The 20,083-nt window shown below is 39.8% G+C and overlaps 1 protein-coding gene across 6 annotated transcripts in view; it reads left to right on the top strand.

The window, feature by feature from the left end:
* Positions 1–19,661, top strand: part of Synd (protein kinase C and casein kinase substrate in neurons protein Synd) — a 51,213-nt gene extending 31,552 nt beyond the window's left edge. For 2 of the 6 annotated variants that reach the window (XM_071707990.1, XM_071707989.1), the window contains exons 2-11: positions 9,912–10,303; positions 10,896–11,084; positions 11,710–11,730; positions 12,300–12,380; positions 13,867–14,093; positions 14,436–14,556; positions 15,679–15,789; positions 17,573–17,733; positions 17,833–17,993; positions 18,191–19,661. In XM_071707990.1, coding sequence (XP_071564091.1) covers positions 9,941–10,303; positions 10,896–11,084; positions 11,710–11,730; positions 12,300–12,380; positions 13,867–14,093; positions 14,436–14,556; positions 15,679–15,789; positions 17,573–17,733; positions 17,833–17,993; positions 18,191–18,303 — 1,548 coding nt within the window. In that variant the 5' untranslated portion in view covers positions 9,912–9,940 and the 3' untranslated portion in view covers positions 18,304–19,661. Of the gene's footprint in view, positions 1–9,394; positions 9,496–9,911; positions 10,304–10,895; positions 11,085–11,709; positions 11,731–12,299; positions 12,381–13,866; positions 14,094–14,435; positions 14,557–15,678; positions 15,790–17,572; positions 17,734–17,832; positions 17,994–18,190 lie in introns of those variants that run through there. The other 4 variants (XM_071707991.1, XM_071707994.1, XM_071707992.1 and 1 more) reach the window with 4 other exon arrangements.
* Positions 19,662–20,083: the final 422 nt, after the last annotated feature.

Raw genomic sequence — 20,083 nt, 5'->3', positions numbered from 1 at the left:
CAACATCGGTCGGGCCACCACGGCTCGCATTCCAATTACAAAAATTATCATCGGACGCACGCGAGAGACCCTTATTGTGCCTCGTGAATAATTTTCGGGCTTTCCGAGCACTGGCGACGCGCCAGCAAATTTTTAATTCTTTTCTGTCGACGATCGATTGCGGGTATAGTCCAACTAGAACAATGCGTCGCGACGTTTTGCGGAAGGAACCGCAAAATATCTACAAACATAACCAGTAATCGCATATTATTTTAGTGTAGCGTGTAAGCTCTCGTACGAATTAACGATGAAAAATATAATAAAGATACGAGAGACACGAAATATGACCATGTTGTTCTCTAATTATTACTCAAGACTCGAACAATGTGCGGGAAAACATCTCGAAATGTGGATTCTTTAAGGAAAATAAATGCGAACGTGGGAAAACTCGTATCGACGATGATATAGCGCGGAAGAAACTGTTGTTGACACTTGCACCAGTTTACTTCTACTGAAGCGCGAAATGACGTCCCACCATTTCTGTTAACACAACGACAAAATATCGGAACGAGGCATGACCTACATTTGAAACTTGATTTTCCGGTTCAAAATTAAAACAGCGCGTGCGACCTAAGGACTTTTATGTCCATCGAATGTACAGAATGTACAGCTATTGTCGATAATATTGTCGATTAAATAAAAGTATTAGAATGTCTCACGATTTAATAAAGATTAATATTGCAGCTTTATGATGCGTATTATATAAAGTGTTACTTTTCCACGTCTTTTAAAAGGAATTTATCTTGACGCATAACTGCAACATAAGACTTGCTTGTCACATAATCGCTTGCCACTAACAGCGCTTGTACTAACCCAGATTTTAGGCATAAATTCGCGGACGTAATTGTAAACAGTAACTGTGCCGGTCAGTTAAGTATCGTCGGCCGAGCTGTCGTTGCGAACGGCAGCCCGTCGTCGACACATGATTCACTGTCGGATGCAGATGTCCTCCATCACCCTGAAATCACGTCACGGGCCGTATCATTATCTCCGCATGGCGCGTCGCCCGATTGTTTCGATTATCGGAAAATCGTAATATTGGGCGCGCACTAGTGGAGCAAAAATTGTTTGATCCACCATCTGGTTAACGGCTAATCGAACGTAACGGTTTGCCTATCGCGGAGCAAAAATAAAGTTTCAAAACTATGCAATCTGGGAGAAAGAGGGTCGATTGGAGCTATTAATTTACCTTCGTTACAACGGCCAACTTGCTAACTATTCCAGATGCGGGCGCGCAGATCGCTAGAATGAAAAATAAACGAAATATCCTCCATCAAAAAATCCTAGATTGCTGGAACTAAAAATAAACGAAATACACCACACGAATATGAATGAACGTTCCGCTTGACGCTTTCGAGTGAGTTAAAAACACGGATTATTTCATCGTCACGGTAATAGCACAGTACTCCATACTACAGCGCTAATTTTAGAGGACTGGAGCCGGCGAGCAAGAGCGAGCCAATATCGCTTTACGACGATTTGATTACGCAAACGTTGCATTTCGCGACTGCCGCCTAAGAGCGAAACTAATCGACGCCTCGAATAAGTCTGTCGGGGGCAAGGTGAAAAACATGAAATATCTTCATTCGCGACGTTCAACGCGAAAATGATGACTTTCTAACAGCACCTGTCTGTCCACATTAACGCACCACATAGTGCTATTCCTAGACAAATGACTGGTTATGAGACAGTAATCATCGGGTTTATGATTTGATCACGCGAGCGTCCAAATACCCTGGAGGACATCCAGACGAATCGACGGACTGTACATACCATTTTATGCTGCAAAAACAAGATTTTATGAGACAGGCTGAAGAAACGCGAAATATCTTCATTCGCGGCTGTTGACCGGCGACGCCCAAAGACACACCATCATGGCTGCAGGAAAGAGGCGCAAAAGGGACGCAGACACGTACAGACAGTACACGTGTACCGTGCCCTGTGTACTTTGCAACACGTATCGCAAACGCCGTCGCAAAGCTTCATTCCTCGACACAGTCGTGTCTCTTTTCAAAGCGTTTCTAAACAGAACCAGCCAATCTCGAGAACCAGTCGAGGGCTTTGCACTAAAAACCAGTTCAGGAGCCCGCGAAAAAAGGCCGCGCTTCTCGCAGCTTGCAAGTCGTTACACGGAGCTGGTTATTTCTATTCAAAACAAGATGCGAGACGTGAAAGCGAAAAATATTCATTTCAAACGTGTGAAAGTAACCTTCATGTTGAACGAGTGACTATCTCAATCGTAAAGATTTTCTTTATAGCGAAATATAATTTAATGTTTCTAGCGTAGAAATTATTCTCGATTCGGAACCGACAAACTTCTTTTTAATGAAATTTTTTGAAGCATATATATTTACAAGATTGGCAACAAAAAGAAAAAAATGATAAAAAGCGAACGCAACGTTCGACAAAAATAGGCTAATTAGATTCGTCTAGCAAGGACGATATAAAACCTTATTCCCGAGGAAACTTTACACGTATATAAATACCCTGTCTATATTCTTTTGCTGCAATTCGCCGTAAACGACGTTTTCCTCGCCTAACGTAGCGCGACATTGCTTTTAAGACCATCTATATATCCTTAACTGCCATCTCTTCGGCATTGTCCTCGAAGCGTGCCGTGGCACGAATTTCCATCTTGAGATCTCTGTCGAATCCTCTCGACATGCAGTCTAGCGAAATATATATATTTATATATATATTTTAACCTTCTTGAATAAATAGACTCTTATTCTAAATAGATTTAATTAGTTTTGTACATATATTCTTATTTAAGTTTGCGTTCTACCTAATTCACGTTCTGTTCTATGATCTGGTTTTTGTTCCGTTCACCGGTATTTTTGTGTTATAATCTATTCGTTTGTGCTCTGATTGTCTTGTTTTTGCTACAGATCATAACAACAACTTTGCTAATATTCTACCTTTTGCGTGTACATTTCTTATTCATGCTCAATTATCTGATCTATTCAGAAATTAATTTTGCAATTATCATTATTATTAAGTACGAATTGTAGTACTTTTAAGCACTTTTTATGGAGTCACTCTCAGCTCGTTATCACTTTTTAATTACTATACAAGAAACAGTATGCATTAACAAATCAGGAAGCATTAAGCATTGTTCCTCAATTGTTCAGAGGAATCCAAAAACTATTATTATCTTCTCTGCAAATTGTCCTGTATGGAATAAAATCGGACTTTAGACAGGCGAACTAACAGAGTCTCGAGAGAACGATGTTTCCTGTAATATTTTTCATACAACGACGGGCGTTCTCATGTCGACGATTTCAAAACCCGTGGACACCCGTCATTAAGGAAACTCTCAAATGGCAATCGCAATGGCGATGACTCAAGCGTGTCTACATGAGGGAACGTATCATTCGCCCGGATGCATCGATGATCTGACTCCTGTACGTGGCGCAAGAATAACATTACCATTACAATGCGACCGTAGCGGGTATTTATAAAACCGTGCCAACATCCTATTATTACGTTGGATCGATACTAATCGATGTGGTCACATGGGATTTTAATCCGGCATCTTTAATCCGGCGATATCCGAATCGGGAACTTCGCGCAATCGATAATCGCCGACCCGACGAATCTCTCATTTGTTATTAATATATGACCGATATAGAAATCTGCATTAAATTGAATACAAATAAAAGATATACGAGACCTTTGGGCTAAAACTCAAGAGTTCCGAGTAATCAAATCGAGCACGTGCGATACGCGTTATCCAGAGCGATCTCTATCCAACGTTATCTCCAATTCCGAAAGTATGCGACTGACGCGATAGCGCGTGTTAACATATGTATGCATCCGTTGTAATTGAAATTTCTTATGTAATGCATTATTCTTGTGCCTGCGACTTTATTTTAGCGCTGCACGTTTGACGTTTAATATAATTATCGACCGTTACAAAATAACTTGATTGCATTTTGTAGCGGTTATAAACTGGGCCGATAAAATATAATGAACGCTATACCCAAGACGCACAGCATGCATTAATTAAAATTATCGTAACGAAATTCTACCGTATTTCGTCCCACTTCTAAACTGGAACTGGCCGAAAATTTAATTAATGAGACCATATCCGGAAGATAATTAATTCGGATACTTGTGATAAAACGTGATTATTAACAATAATGTTTGCCGCGGATAAAACGCGATCGTTCAAATGTTCGTGGCGTTCGAGGACCGCCAGGAAGCCGCGACGTAATCGTTCATTGATATTATTTATACACGGCCGTTGTTATTTACGTATAGGATAAATAAGGGAGGATATATAAATAATTCTGTACGGAACCATGTACGTCGTAGCCACCACCGGTGCTATTTTCGAGGTCGCAACGCGGAGGAGCGTTCACACGTCTTCCCGTCGCTACACACGAGAGATTACGGGTTAGTCACGTTTATTTACGACACGCCCTTTATCTTATCGATGCTTCTTTCCACGCGTTCTCGGTCACCAGACACTTCATCCGGAGCGGAGATGAATACGTGAGGTCATTTGCAACCGGAGTGTTTCAAAAAGTACGACGACTCCGTCGAAATTTAACTTGCGACGCTCGAGTGATTTTTATATAGAAGTTATTCGATCAGCAATTTTTGTATAAGCTGAATTTAATAACTTTTGACGTAAACTATATTTTTTCTTTTAGCGAGAAATATATGTTATAATGTTACAGTACGAAAATATAATTCGGAGTTCACATAAACACAATTCTGCATTTTATTAAAATATACGACCAAATATTTTCATATTTCCGAATTTTAAATATAATTGTAACTAAATATAATTCTGTAGGCACATCATCTTTACAATTTCTAATTTACAATTTTATTAATTATGTTAGAATTATGCACGTTGCGCTAAAAAGTAGTTTTTTTACGCCCTTTTTTCTCACGCGAACTTATTTTATCATCTGCAATTTTCTTTGATTAGAGAAATTAAGAAGTGGAATTTAAAATGTGAAAAAAGTAACAGGAGGAAAAATTACGCTTTGCGAGAAAAATTACGTTTTCCGAATATTGTACGATACACGTGGAGTTTCGCAGTCTCGTGCTGGTAGTGTGTATATGAAAGCGACACAACTTTCAACGAGGGCAATGCGTGTGTGCGCACGCTCGATACTCGGAAAGGTATTATAACGTACGTACGATACACCAGACCCCTTATAAGCGGTAATAGTGACATAACAAAACGAAGGCGCGAGATAATAATGATTCAGCATGATACCGTTCGTGCTTTTCTCTCGCACGTGTCATCAGAGGAAAAATCAGGTTATTGCCAAAGGCGTTCTATCATTAGTAACCAATAACAATTCTTACTACCTTGTAATTTTTATCACTTAGTGCAGAAAATTGTAAAATATAATGTGAACGAAGGAATCACGCTGAATAAAAATACATGATGCCGATTTTCTATAGTTACGCTAAAAATTTTAGTTTGTTTTATTTTTTATTAAATATAAATAAAAATATTTGAGATATTTTGAAAAATATTTGATTTATAGATGGACTTTTTGATGAAATTTTTCTGTCAATAACAAATGTGCACGGTTGAAACGATGCAGTTGCACGATTGCAATTATTAAATTCGGATTCCGGATATAGTCCGGAATCTTCCATGATTCAATATTTTATTTCATTTGATGTACAAAATAAAAAATAATCTCTTAATGGAGTCCATGCGTGGTTACGGTAGTCCGACCTTGCTATTCACGAAAATATGGGCGACATATTTTACGGTATCTGCATACGCGGCATTTTCCAACATTACGGCACGCTTTTGAAATGTCAACCGCATACACGTTGCCTCAATGTCACGCGCTGTAATTCAGCTCCAGTTATCTTTTTTTTTTCCCAAAGGCAGCCTTATTTAGCCAGCATGAATACTTGGGAATTTACTCGCGCTGCGATGATACGATTTTAAGGATTTAACAATCCCAATTATTTTCTAAGGTGCGCAATTTAATCTAATTAAATTTAATTTAATTTAATCCAAGATATTTCATTTAATATGTAACTCGATACACAAAGTACAAATAATATATGCAAGTTTTATATAGACACACAAGCTTGCTCTCTGCACGTGTCTCCTCATCGATTATAAATTTCCAATTGTACTGTTTCCGCGGTCTAATCTCGTTATGTCCATTATCTAATTATTTAGCATGCCCTAGACATTTTAGTTGTTACTAAAAAAAAACTCATTACGTGAACAACAGCTTATCAATCGTGCTCTCATGCTACCACACGCGATTGTCTCGTCCATCCCTCAAGGACCGCTCGGCAAATCCTGCGGTTTTGCACGAAGAAGAGCGTAATCGATTAATCGTTCACGCTGAACGGCGTCTTCGAGATCGCGAGCGATCCGGCCAGCGGAGCAACATTCCACGATCCAGAGCGACTGTGCCCATTCCGATCGAGTCCGAAGCCGAAGGAAAGGGCTCGATCGCCGGGGAAACGTGCAGCGCGCGTTTCATGCGCGCGAGCTGGAAAGCAACAATTCCTCGCTCCACCTGTCCGCATACGTCGCCGAAAATCGGACTTCATCTCGGAGCCTTGATATGACCTTCTCCTCGATCTACCGAGCTGATCGGTCGTTCCCTGGGCCGGCCTGACGGCATTCTTCTCGGCCCACGTCTCCTTATTCTTCGTCACCATCGTGATTTCTTCCTCTTCCTCCCCACGGCCACCGATATAGTCAGCCTAATCTTTATTTCCAAATTATTTGGGCTCTACTGCATTGATCAAAATACCACGCACAAAAATACTGAAGAAAAGCCATATGTTGCATAATTATACCGAAAATTGCCGAAAAAAATTCAAGATCTCTATCTCTATCTCAAAAGAAGCAAAGGAATAATTTTTTTACAACACAGAGACGTCGTCCCGGATTTTTAATGCCTAAATTACTGTTGATTATGAATCTTTTCCTTTTGGATATCAATTAGAAGATCATACAGTTTTTTTCATTTCATCGTGATACTCGTTGTGAGAAATTGCGCGGTATCTGATACACTCTGTATCTTCATCTAAGATATGTAGGGCCGGTTGTTCCAACCTGTTGGTAATCTAACTAATAGTTCAATCATATGTCTATCTTTGTCTAATGTAAAGGATAAACAAAGACATATATATGATTTAACTATTAGTTAGTTTACCAAAAGGTTGGAACAACCGGCCCGTAAGCGTATGATTCTATGTGCATATTACGGAACTGTTCAAGAATATATCACTTCCATAAGCATTTGCATTAAAACCTATGCAAATTGGTCCGGAGAACCGCTAAGCCTTCGTCCGCTATCTCTTGCGCAGTGCGCGCGCATAACTTTGCAGATTTCTACGCGAATATCCAATAAATCAAAGCACTGCAGAGTCAATAATTTTCAGGTAATGATGGTTTATTATACACAATGCCTAATAATTTAAATCATTTAGCAGGGCAGCTATAGCTATACAGAGTCAGTTAAGAAATACAGTAAATTGATGAACTAGATTTAAACGGATTTATATTTTAGTATTTGTGTTATAAATATAAATTCGATTATTAGATAAACAATGTAGTAAAAAGCTTGTCTGCATTTTTCTTTCTTATATTTATGCAATTAACTTTCGTCGTGAAATCAATACTTCAACGATCTTCCAATTTAGACAGCAATTACATATTAAACTGTTCTTAACTGATTTATGCAACGATATCGATGCTCCTCGTTTCCCTCGCGTCGAGTGCGCGGCACGGGAAGACGAGCACAGGAACCGAGGAAACAACGGATCTTCAATTTTTTTTCTCTCTCTACAAAGAGGGTATCTTACGATCTACGGAACGGCGGATCTCGCCGGTCCCTAGATTTCATTCTCGTCGACTTTCACCGGAGACTTCGGTTTTCAGCAAGGACGTCTCTTAACGCACGATCCACGAGCACTCCCATATATTCGCGAACGACTATTGTCTCGTTACTAAATGCAGCCACTTGCTTCCTTTTCGATTCATTTCCACGCGATCCCATACGGCCGCATTGTTCCTATGTTTTCTAATGAAGAGCAGTTTAACACGTTTGTAAATTTTCATATTCGATTACAAAGTTCTTGAGAGTTAAACGTATAATCGATAACAAGAACGTTGATATTTATTCCGCACTTCACCGATATTGCGCATCCCAATATTTGCCGGCTAAAACAAAAGCCTAAAAGGATTTAAAGTTCTTTCTCTAGAATTAAAAAAATTTGTCATCCATTATTAAGCAATTGGAACAGATTGCGATAACTCATCCGGGGTTTTTTTTTCTTCCCCGAAACGAAATTGTTTTCTTTATAATTCACGTAGTTGGAACACAACGAGCGATGCCGATGTTGTTAGCCGTGAAACTCCATGAAGCAATTCCGTAACCGTTGATGACTAGAACCGGCGAATGCATGCTAGATGCACTTCATTTGCATATACGAACGAGCCGAGCCGAGCCGTTGCATCTAATTGTTAGTCCGCTTGACCCAATCGAGAATCGCCGCACGCGCAGCATCGCACAGATGCGATTTTCATTCTCTCGGCTGTGTTAACGTGCAGTGCCGCCTTGCAATAAAATCGCGCTCCTGCCTCGCGAGAGACTTAAGGTGATTCTCGGGAGAGTATTCTCTCAATGTGTCGGTTTTATATCAACGACGTTCTTCGAGAAATCGAAAAACCGGCTAAAAAATATTTAATTCTCTCGCGTCAATTTAATTCATTATTTAATTGAATTATTTTAATTAAAGGTGAAGGATCAAATATGAATGGATTTCTGTCGATTAGAAAAATTTGTAAAACTTTGTTTTACACGCGAAACCAACGTCTTATTGTTAGAGTTATTCCTATATGCACGCAGAGCGAAAAAATCTGCAAGGTACGTAAACATATCGCGGCGTGTCAGCGCATACGAATGTCGTCGAGGATTTGCGATGGCTTCGCAAATTGGGCCAATCGATGATCCAAACCGAGGCGTAATCCAATAACTACCACGCTCGCTCCAGCAAATATTCAACATTCCTCCATAGGGACGGCCACACACGTCCGTTTGCAGCTCTTGAATTCCTCGTCGATAATCCGAGGAATTTGCAACTCTTCTCAGCATATAAAACAGATCGAGAAAGACGAGCATTATATTTAGCAAAAATATGTAAAACAAAAAAATTAGAAGGACTTCTATAAATTTATTTTAACATATCTTTGAATATTACAATAACATGATTTTTTGTTCTAAAAATACTGTGGTACTAATATCGTTATATGAAAACCGACATAATAATTGGATACTTAAGTTAAAATCTAAATCTGCATGATTAGCAAACGTTTGTAGCAAACTCGTACGTTTCTCTGATCTCGTAAAAGGCATCATTAAATAAACACTTCTTGCAAATCGAACGGCATGAATAGATGCTCAAATATCACGTATTCAATGACACACAACCGGTAATAAGGTAATTTTCTTGGTCTCTCTAAGTTGAATTTTTTCTATAGAAGTTTTTTAACAATGTATTCAAGTTTCAAATAAAGACTTTTCTCTTTAAAGACTTTGTCTTTCTCTTATTAAGTTTCTATATTCTTCATCAAATGAGCCTTATACATATAATAGTATTTCTTAGCCTAATGGCAGTTCCACGCAAAACAGTAATATATCTTTCAGTAATGACCGTAAGTTGCGAGAGAGAAGTTTTTTTATCTCGTATGTCAATTCGAAAGCTATTAATACACGATATAAAAGAGCTTAAATGAAGTACGATTTATGCTGTGTCATAAAATTTTGTACGTGACGCACGATAATAAAATCTTTTTCCTCCATTTACCGAATAATATTGCCATCTCTCTGACACCTCGTTCCCCTTTTTATTTCCAGGTGAAAGGGATTTCTCGACTTAGGCTAAGATGTCACATCACAGCGACGACAACATGCTGATAGCGACGTCGGACTCCTTTTGGGAGCCGGGCAACTACAAGCGAACGACGAGGAGGATCGAGGACGGTCACAAGCTCTGCGACAGTCTGATAGCTCTGGTCCAGGAAAGGGCGGAGATCGAGAAGAACTATGCCAAGGCGCTCAAAAACTGGTCGAAGAATTGGAACGACAAGATCGAGAAGGGACCCGAGTACGGGACGACCGAGGCGGCGTGGAAGGGCGTCCTGGTGGAGTCCGACAGGCTCTGCGATCTTCATCTCAGGGTCAAAGAGAACCTCTGCAACGACATCGTTCAGCAAGTCAAGACGTGGCAGAAGGATGCGTATCACAAGGTAAAAGGGCGGTATTATGTCGAGCCAAGTCGGTGGGTCCTTTAAAAATCGAAATTCCAAGTCGCATCTTGAAATTTTTGAATTTTTTCCGTGAAAGGATGGACGACAAGATCGCTAGATCGTTCCTTGACACACTTTTGAATGACAAAGTAGTAAGCGGCGCAATAAATCTCGTTTGATCCTAATTTACTTTTTACGAGTAACTAATTTTAAAATTCAGCTAAAGTTTAGTTTTCGTAATAAATTCCTTCTAGATTTATAAGACGTTTATTAGCATCAGTAATATTAAATCAATTATCAGTTATAATAATGTGATATTACATTTTCAGCTTTGGCATAAAACTGCGTTTCAAGACCGAATAGTAATCGGCGCGCGATCGCAAAAGCATGAAGCGGCGAAATGTTTAAAATTCACAGAAATTATTATTAGGCCCAAGATTCCGATGACCGAAAATGTTAATTCTTATTTATTGTGTTGTCGGTCGTCATTTGCTTATTAGTTCTCTGATATCTGTGGCTAGCTAATGATATATTTTACACAAGTTTCTGTGATAGTGGCTGATGTCGCACGGGTTTGGTTCCGTGATTGCAGTCGATGATGACCCTGAAGGAGCGCAAGGAAATGGAAGACGCGTTTAAGAAGGCGCAGAAGCCATGGGCGAAACTTCTCCAGAAGGTCGAGAAGGCGAAGTCGGAGTATCACAACAGCTGTAAGACCGAGCGAACCGCGGCGAACATGGAGAGGAACGCATCGGCGGACAGTTCTCTCTCGCCGGATCAGGTGAGGGTCGTTACGTTTCCATTGTGTCCCCCCCTCCCCGTATCTCGCGGGACACGTTACGTCACTTGTCACTTGTAACGTGTTTATTAACCGATCGACCCAACGATCATGTATTACCACAGAGTATAGACATTACTTCGTCATCACGTGCACTTTTAAAAGACGGATTGTGGCGGATTGTGATTGAGCCGCATCGCGGAAATAATCCTTGCAGTTACAAAATAACGTGCAGTAATAACGTTCCCGTAATACAATAGAATACATAAAATTTCTAGTTTGAGTTTAGACAAAAATATAGATAGAAAATATGTAAAATAGCAAACAGATTTTCCATATTTATAACTAACAAACGTGCACGTGGTACATTAATTATTTTGATTAACAGTGCTGCGTATTTCAACTCGCGATTTAAATCCGCGAGTCAGGTAACTCGATCCCACGATAGGATTCTTTCGCGTTTTTATCAATACCCTTTTCGAAGCGACGAGACAACCGCGTTACAAACAATACAAACGCAACGTACATATTATCGTAACGCATATTGTATAAACATTAGTCGCGCGATCTCGGTCTCAAGCGCGATCCTATATGGATACAGTTGTTCTCTAGCGAGTATTATTTGCAGATGGCCCGAGGCTCTGAAAACGTACGTTACACCTTATTCTTAAGAATTCTTGCATGCGCTGCTACCTCATTTCTTGCTTGACGTTTCGCGGTAAGCTAACGATACGCGACTCTCGTTCGCTTCTGGACGCGGAGTCCCTCTTGCACGTCTGTGTGTTTCTTGCCCAACGCGTGTCTCTTATTCGGAACGGGAAGGATACTCTATAACGATCGCAGTACAGACCGAACGTACACGCCGTACGTTCATTCCGCTTCTTGTACGGTAACAATTATACGAATGATACCCAAGAGTGACGTGAACGCGCGAGAAAAACTGTATTGCAGCTTTCCATCTGAGTTTCGCTATACCGACGCTATATTGTTCTAATTGCCGTTAGAATTGCCAAAGAGAGATTGTGATCCGAGTCTAGGAGAGGAAGGAAATTCTAAAAGAAAAATTCGCGTTTCATGTCCCTCGGTAATTCTGAGAGTCCAACATCCGTGAATCGCGAATTGGCCAGAACTTGCGAGCACGCGGCTCAATAATCGGCACAATAATGATCCCGATGTCGGAGGCAGGCATCTCTGAAAGACGGCTAACGACGTTTCTAGATGACAGAGTGTGGATGTGGTGCATGGAGCCTCAGAATACCAAAAAACCTTAGGGATAATAAAATAGGCGACGTTCAGTTTGTATGTATATTATATTGCATGTCGCATGTCTCTCAATTTCTGTCTTTCTCTCTTTTCTTGTGTTTTCCTTACTACAGAAGGCTCTGCTGGTAAGCAAAACTCTGACTTAAGCCTTTTCTCGCATGGGTGGTTTTGTGCTCGGAATGTTGATCAGTCGAATGGATCGAAATCGGAAAGGCGCGATCAGCCGAATGTTCTCTTGAGATCCGCGTGCCTTCTTCTCTCCACGCGTACATAATCTTGTCAACTTCTGATGTCGATCCATCCCTTATCTTATAGATGCCGCACGCCTGGCTTATTTCTATCGGACGTACTGCTGCTTAGTAATTATTCGGAGTGCCTGTATATTTAAAAGGTTGCTACGTAGAGAGAATACGACTGACAACGGGTGTAATTTCTGTAGCCCTCTGGCTTGATTGATTAAACGTTACTCGTAATTACAAGAATCCACACATTCGACGTGTATTACCGTAATTTAGTGAACCGGGGCCGGTACGAGAAATGCGGCGCACGTGCGTGGAATACGGGATGATTCACGAGCCGGCGTATGTAAATCTCTTTACTCTAAATTCTTAGAGCGCTCGCGGTGCACGTTTCACGTTTTTCTTTCTTGTGTAAAATCGCATAATGACATAAATTTCGCCCGAACGGCCTCAACCTTGTCCTCACCGCGATGCGGTCGGAAAGCGAACGCTGTAATTATGAAATTACATAAAGCGGGGAGATTACTGTGTAACCGGGACATTTTTAAGTTTCATGAAATTCGCGCAAGTTCCATTGTGAAGTTCCCAATAAAGATCCAAGGCCCGAAAGATCTCTGTAAGATTTTCACAAAAATGTCTAATGTCGTTTGCAAGATTGTTACGTTGCACTTCAATAAGATGAATGTTTTTATACTATCCGCGTAAACAGCAATGGATATCAGTTTCAATCTGGAAAGATATCTTGAGAATGCAAGCTAGATCATTATTACGATAGAATGTCCATTATTTTATTATTTACGCGTAGTTGCATGATGAAACAATAAGCATATATAAGTAGATTAAACGATATGTAGTTAGTTGTAGCAAGAGTAGCCAGATTATATATTTCTTCGCACATTTTGACGTACGGAAATTGTCATATATTTCTCGGCCCTTTTCTCAATGTGGCTAATCCACATTAGCGCTTAACATCGCTGAAAAGCTTCAGCTTTTTGGCGATGGGCCAGACGAGGTTGAAGATAAAGAATTGGGCCTATTAGATTATCGTTTCAACATCGGGTAGAATTTTGCGGATTAATTGCGAACGAAACAAATTACATCTAGAGAATTGCATAAAGTGACTCCGATTCATATACCGTTTCTTCAAAGATCTAAATCTCTTAGATCACGTCTCGTCAGTGACTCTCAAAGCCCAGATCAAAGCCTTTACCTTCAACCCGGCGTTAAAGAGGAACGCTCCTTGCAAAAGTGTCTCTAAACATTTTTTTCGTCTCTTTCGACAGGTGAAGAAAATGCAGGACCGAGTGCAAAAGACGAAGGAGGAGGTGCAAAAGGCGAAGGAGAAGTACGAGGCGGCCCTTCAGGAAATCAATCAGTACAATCCAAAGTACATGGAAGACATGACGCAAGTGTTCGACAAGTGCCAGGAGATGGAGACGCAGCGATTACAGTTCTTCAAAGACGTTCTCTTCGGTATTCACAAGTGTCTGAATATATCGCAGGACCCAGTGTAAGTCCTTCGCCCACCCTGTCGCGTAACCGTATTGTGCAACGTTGCGTAACCGCAAATTCGACGGACATACATTCTCCACAAAAATCGATGCGTCGCTCGCGAACGCGGCACGACCGTGTCACGACCGTGTCCGTCATAATCAACATTGATTAGAGGACTTTCGTTTTCATCGCTCAGTTAATTCTCTCGCGATTTTGCCTCGACAATCCAGATCAAATAAAACTGAAATTGGAGTCGCGTCTCTCGTCCCTGTCCATTTCACATTTGACGAATATGAAACTTTTACATGTCATTACCGTGCCGTTTACTACAGATTGCGTATTACCGTTTTTTTTCCAGGCTTCCACAGATATACGAGGAATTCTATCACACGATAAATAATGCCGACCACGAGAAAGACCTCAAATGGTGGTCTAATAACCACGGCGTCAATATGGCTATGAATTGGCCGCAGTTCGAAGTAAGTCGCTTACGCTTGTCGCTAAAAAGAAAAAGCTCTACTGTCGCATGTAAAAGCCCTGCTCGTGGTTGAAGATCTGTTGTTAGACAACAACTAGCTGTAGCGTGGACTGAATATTACTCTCTATAGTTGTCCCCTCCCCTTTTTTTACAATAATTTTACAATTACTTGTTGAACATTCTGTGCGCCTCAGTACACTTCTTTTTATTCCCAGCAGTTTGATTCGACGGAAATGATATTTGCTGCGATTTCTCGAAATAAAGCTCCGTTGAAAAATAAATTGTGTCCAAATTCAAGTAATAAAATATTGATTACGAGAATAGATGATAATGGAATTACATCTTGTCGCGCTAAAATAACGGAAAGCTCTGAAAAACCGGGAGATAGCTCTTAATCAGCGTTTTTAACCTTCACCCTCGTCGCTATTGTCGTCAATCTTTTCCGTAGTTGTTACATTAAAATAAGAATTACGCTTTTCTCTGTACATTCGCCTCTGAAAAAGTACCCTGCTTAACAACAATGTTTTGCCTTCTTCAGTTTTCAAGCTTTTTTTAACCCGTAATCTCTCATACGTATTCCGAGACGCGATGTTTTCCGATATTTTTTACTTTCCCTGGTAAAAAAAAAAAAAAAGGAATAGCGTTAAAATTCACGCGCTCGTTGTATATAACGTGAATTCATCGATCGTTCTTTTTATACTGATTACGGGTTGCAAGCGTTGCTGGATCCCCTTTATCAAGAGTTCTCCTTTAACTAACTTATATGAAAAAACCTTACGCAGAATTGTGTTCGTTATCGCAGTTATATATATCGTCGCTCGTCCAAATGATGTTACGTCCCCGTGGAATACACCCACTGTCAAGGGCTAAATTCGTTGCGAGAGTAACACCCAACCCCCACACTGTCACCTCTCTCTCTCTCTCTCGCCTGGTCTTTTCTTTCAATTCAAGAGTACTTAGATAATATCGAAAGCTCCCACGTCATGATATCGTACTCTTAATATTTGAGAAGAAAATGTAGAGCAAGAAAACGAGAAAAAGAGAGAGAGAAAGAAAGAAAGAACCCCTGACAATTTTCCGGAATGCATGCATGTGATTGTTTTGGGACGTTGCTATTATGCAGGACTACACAGAGGAGTTCCGCGAGATCACGAAGGGCTCGAAGTCGAAGGAGGCGCTCCCGGCAGGCTCCATCACTCTCATCAATCAACGCCCGGTCGGCGAGGATCTGCATGTAAAGTTTTGTTTACACGTTACACACACACACACACACGTCGCGCCAATCTCACTTTAACTGATTTTCAACACAATCCGCGCATCCAAGGCCCGCCCGCCTATTATTACCCACGCTGGACGAGCCGGTCCCGTCTTGATCGGTTCGATCGGCCGAGGGAATGAGATAGAAAGAGAAAGATCGCCGGCACCCGGTTAGGCTGGCACGCGACAGCTTTTAACGGATGTCCCAGCTGGCCGCGAGGTCATCCAGGATGGGTTTCCTTTCTCAGCTTCTAGCTCCTAACCGAATTAACCGTAATCCTCTCCGCTCTTGCGCTCGCACGTAATCGCACGGATCTGTGCCTAAAGGTGAACACGGACAGCCTCCTGCGGCAGGTACGGCAGAAACGAAATTTACAAGCTGGAGAGGCAACGCGGCGAAAGATCCGAGAGGCATCGTATCAAGGAGTAAAGGATCGCAAAGTCAGATCAGTCGAAGGGAGATTACATCTCTGATTAATTTTTTTCTGGCGCATCTTCTTCGAATAAATTAATGATATTATCTTGAGATGAGATAAATAATATCGATGAAAATAGTTGTATCTTACAAATTGTTCTCGGTTGGGTTTAAAGCCAAGCTTAGAAAAGCTCTCTTCGAGCCTCAAAAGTTTGTAAATGTTTCTCGCAAGACGCTTATTACCCTGCTCATGGTATACGGTATGGATAATTGTAATATTATTAAGAGATATACGTATGTGAATCGTTAAATTTAGCTTAAGTCGTATATGCCTGCAACCGATTGTTAAAAATCACATGCAGCATCTGCATGTTTCACGTTTAAAAATTGCGACGATGGCCGTAATTATGGAAAACCAAATGACGGAACTAATACGGAATTAATTTCGCGAATGGAAGAATAACGGCAGATTGCGCCAAGACTGTCGTACTTTCCTTTAGTTTAGAAACTCCTTCATCTTGATGTAAATTGTACTTTAACGGACTTTCAGTTTAACGTGTAGCAGCCGAGAGGTGATTATTCGATGGAAATTAAAGATCTACATAGACATAGCGTCCGAACGAATTTTTATGAGAGGAAAACAAGTTTCCGAAGGAAACGCGACAGTTGCCGGGCGATTCTGTATGTTAATTTCTTGCATGGTACAGCATAAAACTATCTGTACATAGCCGACAGCTGAATTATTATTCTCGCACAAGGACATCTCGTTTAAAACGTGTCTCGTCAATAACGCAATAACAATAATGACACCGGTGATAGAGACTTGAAATGGCATTATTTTTAACTATTCATAATTAATCCGTTCATCGAGAGACATCACGCAACCATTGTCACGATCGTTTACTTAAAGACGAGTAATCTCGAGCCTCATTGTAAATACGCTTTGTAAATACGCTTTTTTTAAAATTGATACATATTTATCGCAATGGGAATCCGGACACTATCTTCTCCATAAAAGTACATAGACTTCTTACATTGTCGAGCCTTATCGCGGTCGAATGTAAGCCTCAAGATAGTGAATCTTCTTGACGCACGCAAGATTATTGGGCAGATAGACGCAATGAGAGAGATAGCGGTGGGCTTCGACGAAATCGCACATGCATCGTCGGCATGCTCATTCGGGGCGTAAAATACTCGCGGCTAGCGACTCCGTATCGTTATACACTTGGTTGCACGCATGGCGTTTTCATCGATAGAGATTCGTGCATCCGGTATCACGGTACGCACTTATACAGATCTCGCCGAGACGTATATCTAACACGTTTTCTCCCTCCCGTTCAAACAGGAATTTTCATCGGCCAATAACAGATCAAAATCGAAGCCCGCCGCCCGAGTAATATCACCGGAAAGCAATCACGGGGATAGCAAAACGGACATAAGTTCCAGCAAGCCGTCCTCGGAGAAGAATAACGAGACTGACAGCGTTAACAGAACCTCGACTATCACGTAAGTTGTCGTAAGGTTCTCGCAACGCGAAAGATAAATAGATAGTTTTATATTGATACGCGTTTTATTAGTACGTACTAAAACGCGTGATGATTGCAGTAACGGTACTAATGCCAAGCAAGAGTCGAACCCGTTCGAAGAGGAGGAATGGGACGAGGACGGTGGTGAGCCACTGGTCGACAATGGGGAACCAGGGGTTCCCGTGCGAGCCTTGTACGATTACGAGGGAGCCGAAGCGGATGAGCTTAGTTTCAAGCAAGGTATAATAGGAAGGGTGTCGTTCGCAAATGTTTTGGAGTCGCTCAATCCAACTTGAGCGACTTTACTAATTATCTATTATGTTTAGCAGAGGAGTGATATAATTATTTGAACTCGCTATTCATACAATTAATATAACGGCTTGATGAATAATATTAATGTCGAATGATATTAATTTAAATTTCGTTGGATTTTTCAGGAGATGTATTCGAGAAACTGGAAGATGAAGACGAGCAAGGATGGTGTAAAGGAAGGAAGGACGGCAGAGTGGGCCTCTATCCGGCGAATTATGTAGGCTTGGTGTCGCAATAGATTAACTAATGCAAAGCCAAATCCAGAAGTTAGTTACTTAAATATGTAATCTCCGCGAAGAACAAAATTGCAAAGTTTCGTTTTTCTTCGCTGTCGTTTGCGCGAGTTGGAGATTCGCAGGACATCAGTTTCTCGTGGCGTCCTGTAGGACAACGCGACTCACGACGGATGAATCTGAATGAAGAAACGAGTTACAACAAGTCTCTGACATCTGGGTACCTCTAGGTAAAGCGTAAACTGATCGTCTGCATTTACGAATTGTATAAACGGCGAGTGACGATTCCATTTCGAGATCTTTGCTCTGCGACTAGCGGAGTTAAAGTGAACAGTTTCCCTACATGAAAATATACCCCTCACTCAGAATTAAATTTGTTTTTAGATAGCTAGGTTAGTTAAAATCCTTCCCTAGTTAGTCTCTACGGATAAAACATGGATTACACGCGTATAGCGAGTTTAGAATATTGGAAATTGCGTTTTACGACTCATTGTTGTAACTCATTGTTGTAACAAAAAGAATCTTTTGGTTGAGACGAAACGAGAGTTCTATTTAATTTATTGTTATTAAAAAAAAGTACTATTAAAAACTAATGTCTATATAAATGGTGTCATTGTACATAATAGATGTAAGAGCCTAGCAATATGTGAAGCTATTAATTGTCGTTTAATGAATTTGAAGTGTTATATATTTGAAGTATGCGAACATAAAGTGCAACACTTTAAATGGGCATAAATTTAATATAAAAGAGATTCGGGACCCATAAATCGATTATTATTCCATTCATTAGTTAAATGTTATAGTCGAGATAATAATTTGATGAAATAAATATGAATTATCAATTATGATGTTATAGGAGAAAAATAATTTCATCTAAAGTATGTTATATATATGTGCACATATACATATATAACTTGTTTTTATATAAATCCGGTAGTCTTTAAAAAAAATTTTTTGTTAATTTTAATTAAAAGAAGTTATATATCTCGGAATTATAATACATCGAAAAGAATAAAGATGTCTCGTATTAATCGTTACTTTAATTAGTATAATAATATCTACCAAATACCACACATGTATTGAATGAAATAAGTTTTTCTGAAACTAAATGTATGAGATTTTAGAGAGTTGGCATGAATCATGTGAAAATTAACATGTAGCTAACATTTATTTTCAAAAAGCTCTTTTCGTAAAATATGTTCTGAATTATCTGATGCGTTAGCTGCAAAGTCATAGAGATATTTGATTTATGATTATTATAATATAGACATTGGAAAAAAGTATTCATTACGAATACATTGTGTCTATGTACACAGTATTTATGTAAATATCATATAGAATATATAGTAAAATTATAAATTCAGTCTGACTGATTTTTTTTACAATCATTCATTTAATTAATCCTCCAAATTACCTTTTGTAAAGTGTGTTCACAGCTCCATAAAGTTGTCAAGTATATATAAATTGTAGCTTGTGTATAAAATTTATTATAATATGTATGTTTAATAAATGACTTCTACATAAAACATTCTATCGATTTATATCGTTATTATATTTACGATAGTAATGTTTTAATTATACGGACGAAACTGAAAACAAAAATGTCTTGTTGGAAATAAAAGCGCAATTACCTGTATTTGAATTCAGAATAACATCGAAATGCTATGTAAAACATATCATATTGACATATTAGAAATTGTCAAAATCAAAAATTAATAAAAACTATTTTCTCATTCTATATCAGGCAAAAATTAAAAATTCTCTTTTTAAGACAATCATTTCTTA

Source organism: Temnothorax nylanderi, unplaced genomic scaffold, assembly GCF_030848795.1.
Source record: "Temnothorax nylanderi isolate EJ_2023f unplaced genomic scaffold, tnyl_v1.0 TNYL_tig0063_pilon, whole genome shotgun sequence".
Taxonomy (NCBI): domain Eukaryota; kingdom Metazoa; phylum Arthropoda; class Insecta; order Hymenoptera; family Formicidae; genus Temnothorax; species Temnothorax nylanderi.
This window is presented reverse-complemented; position numbering and strand designations above follow the sequence as displayed.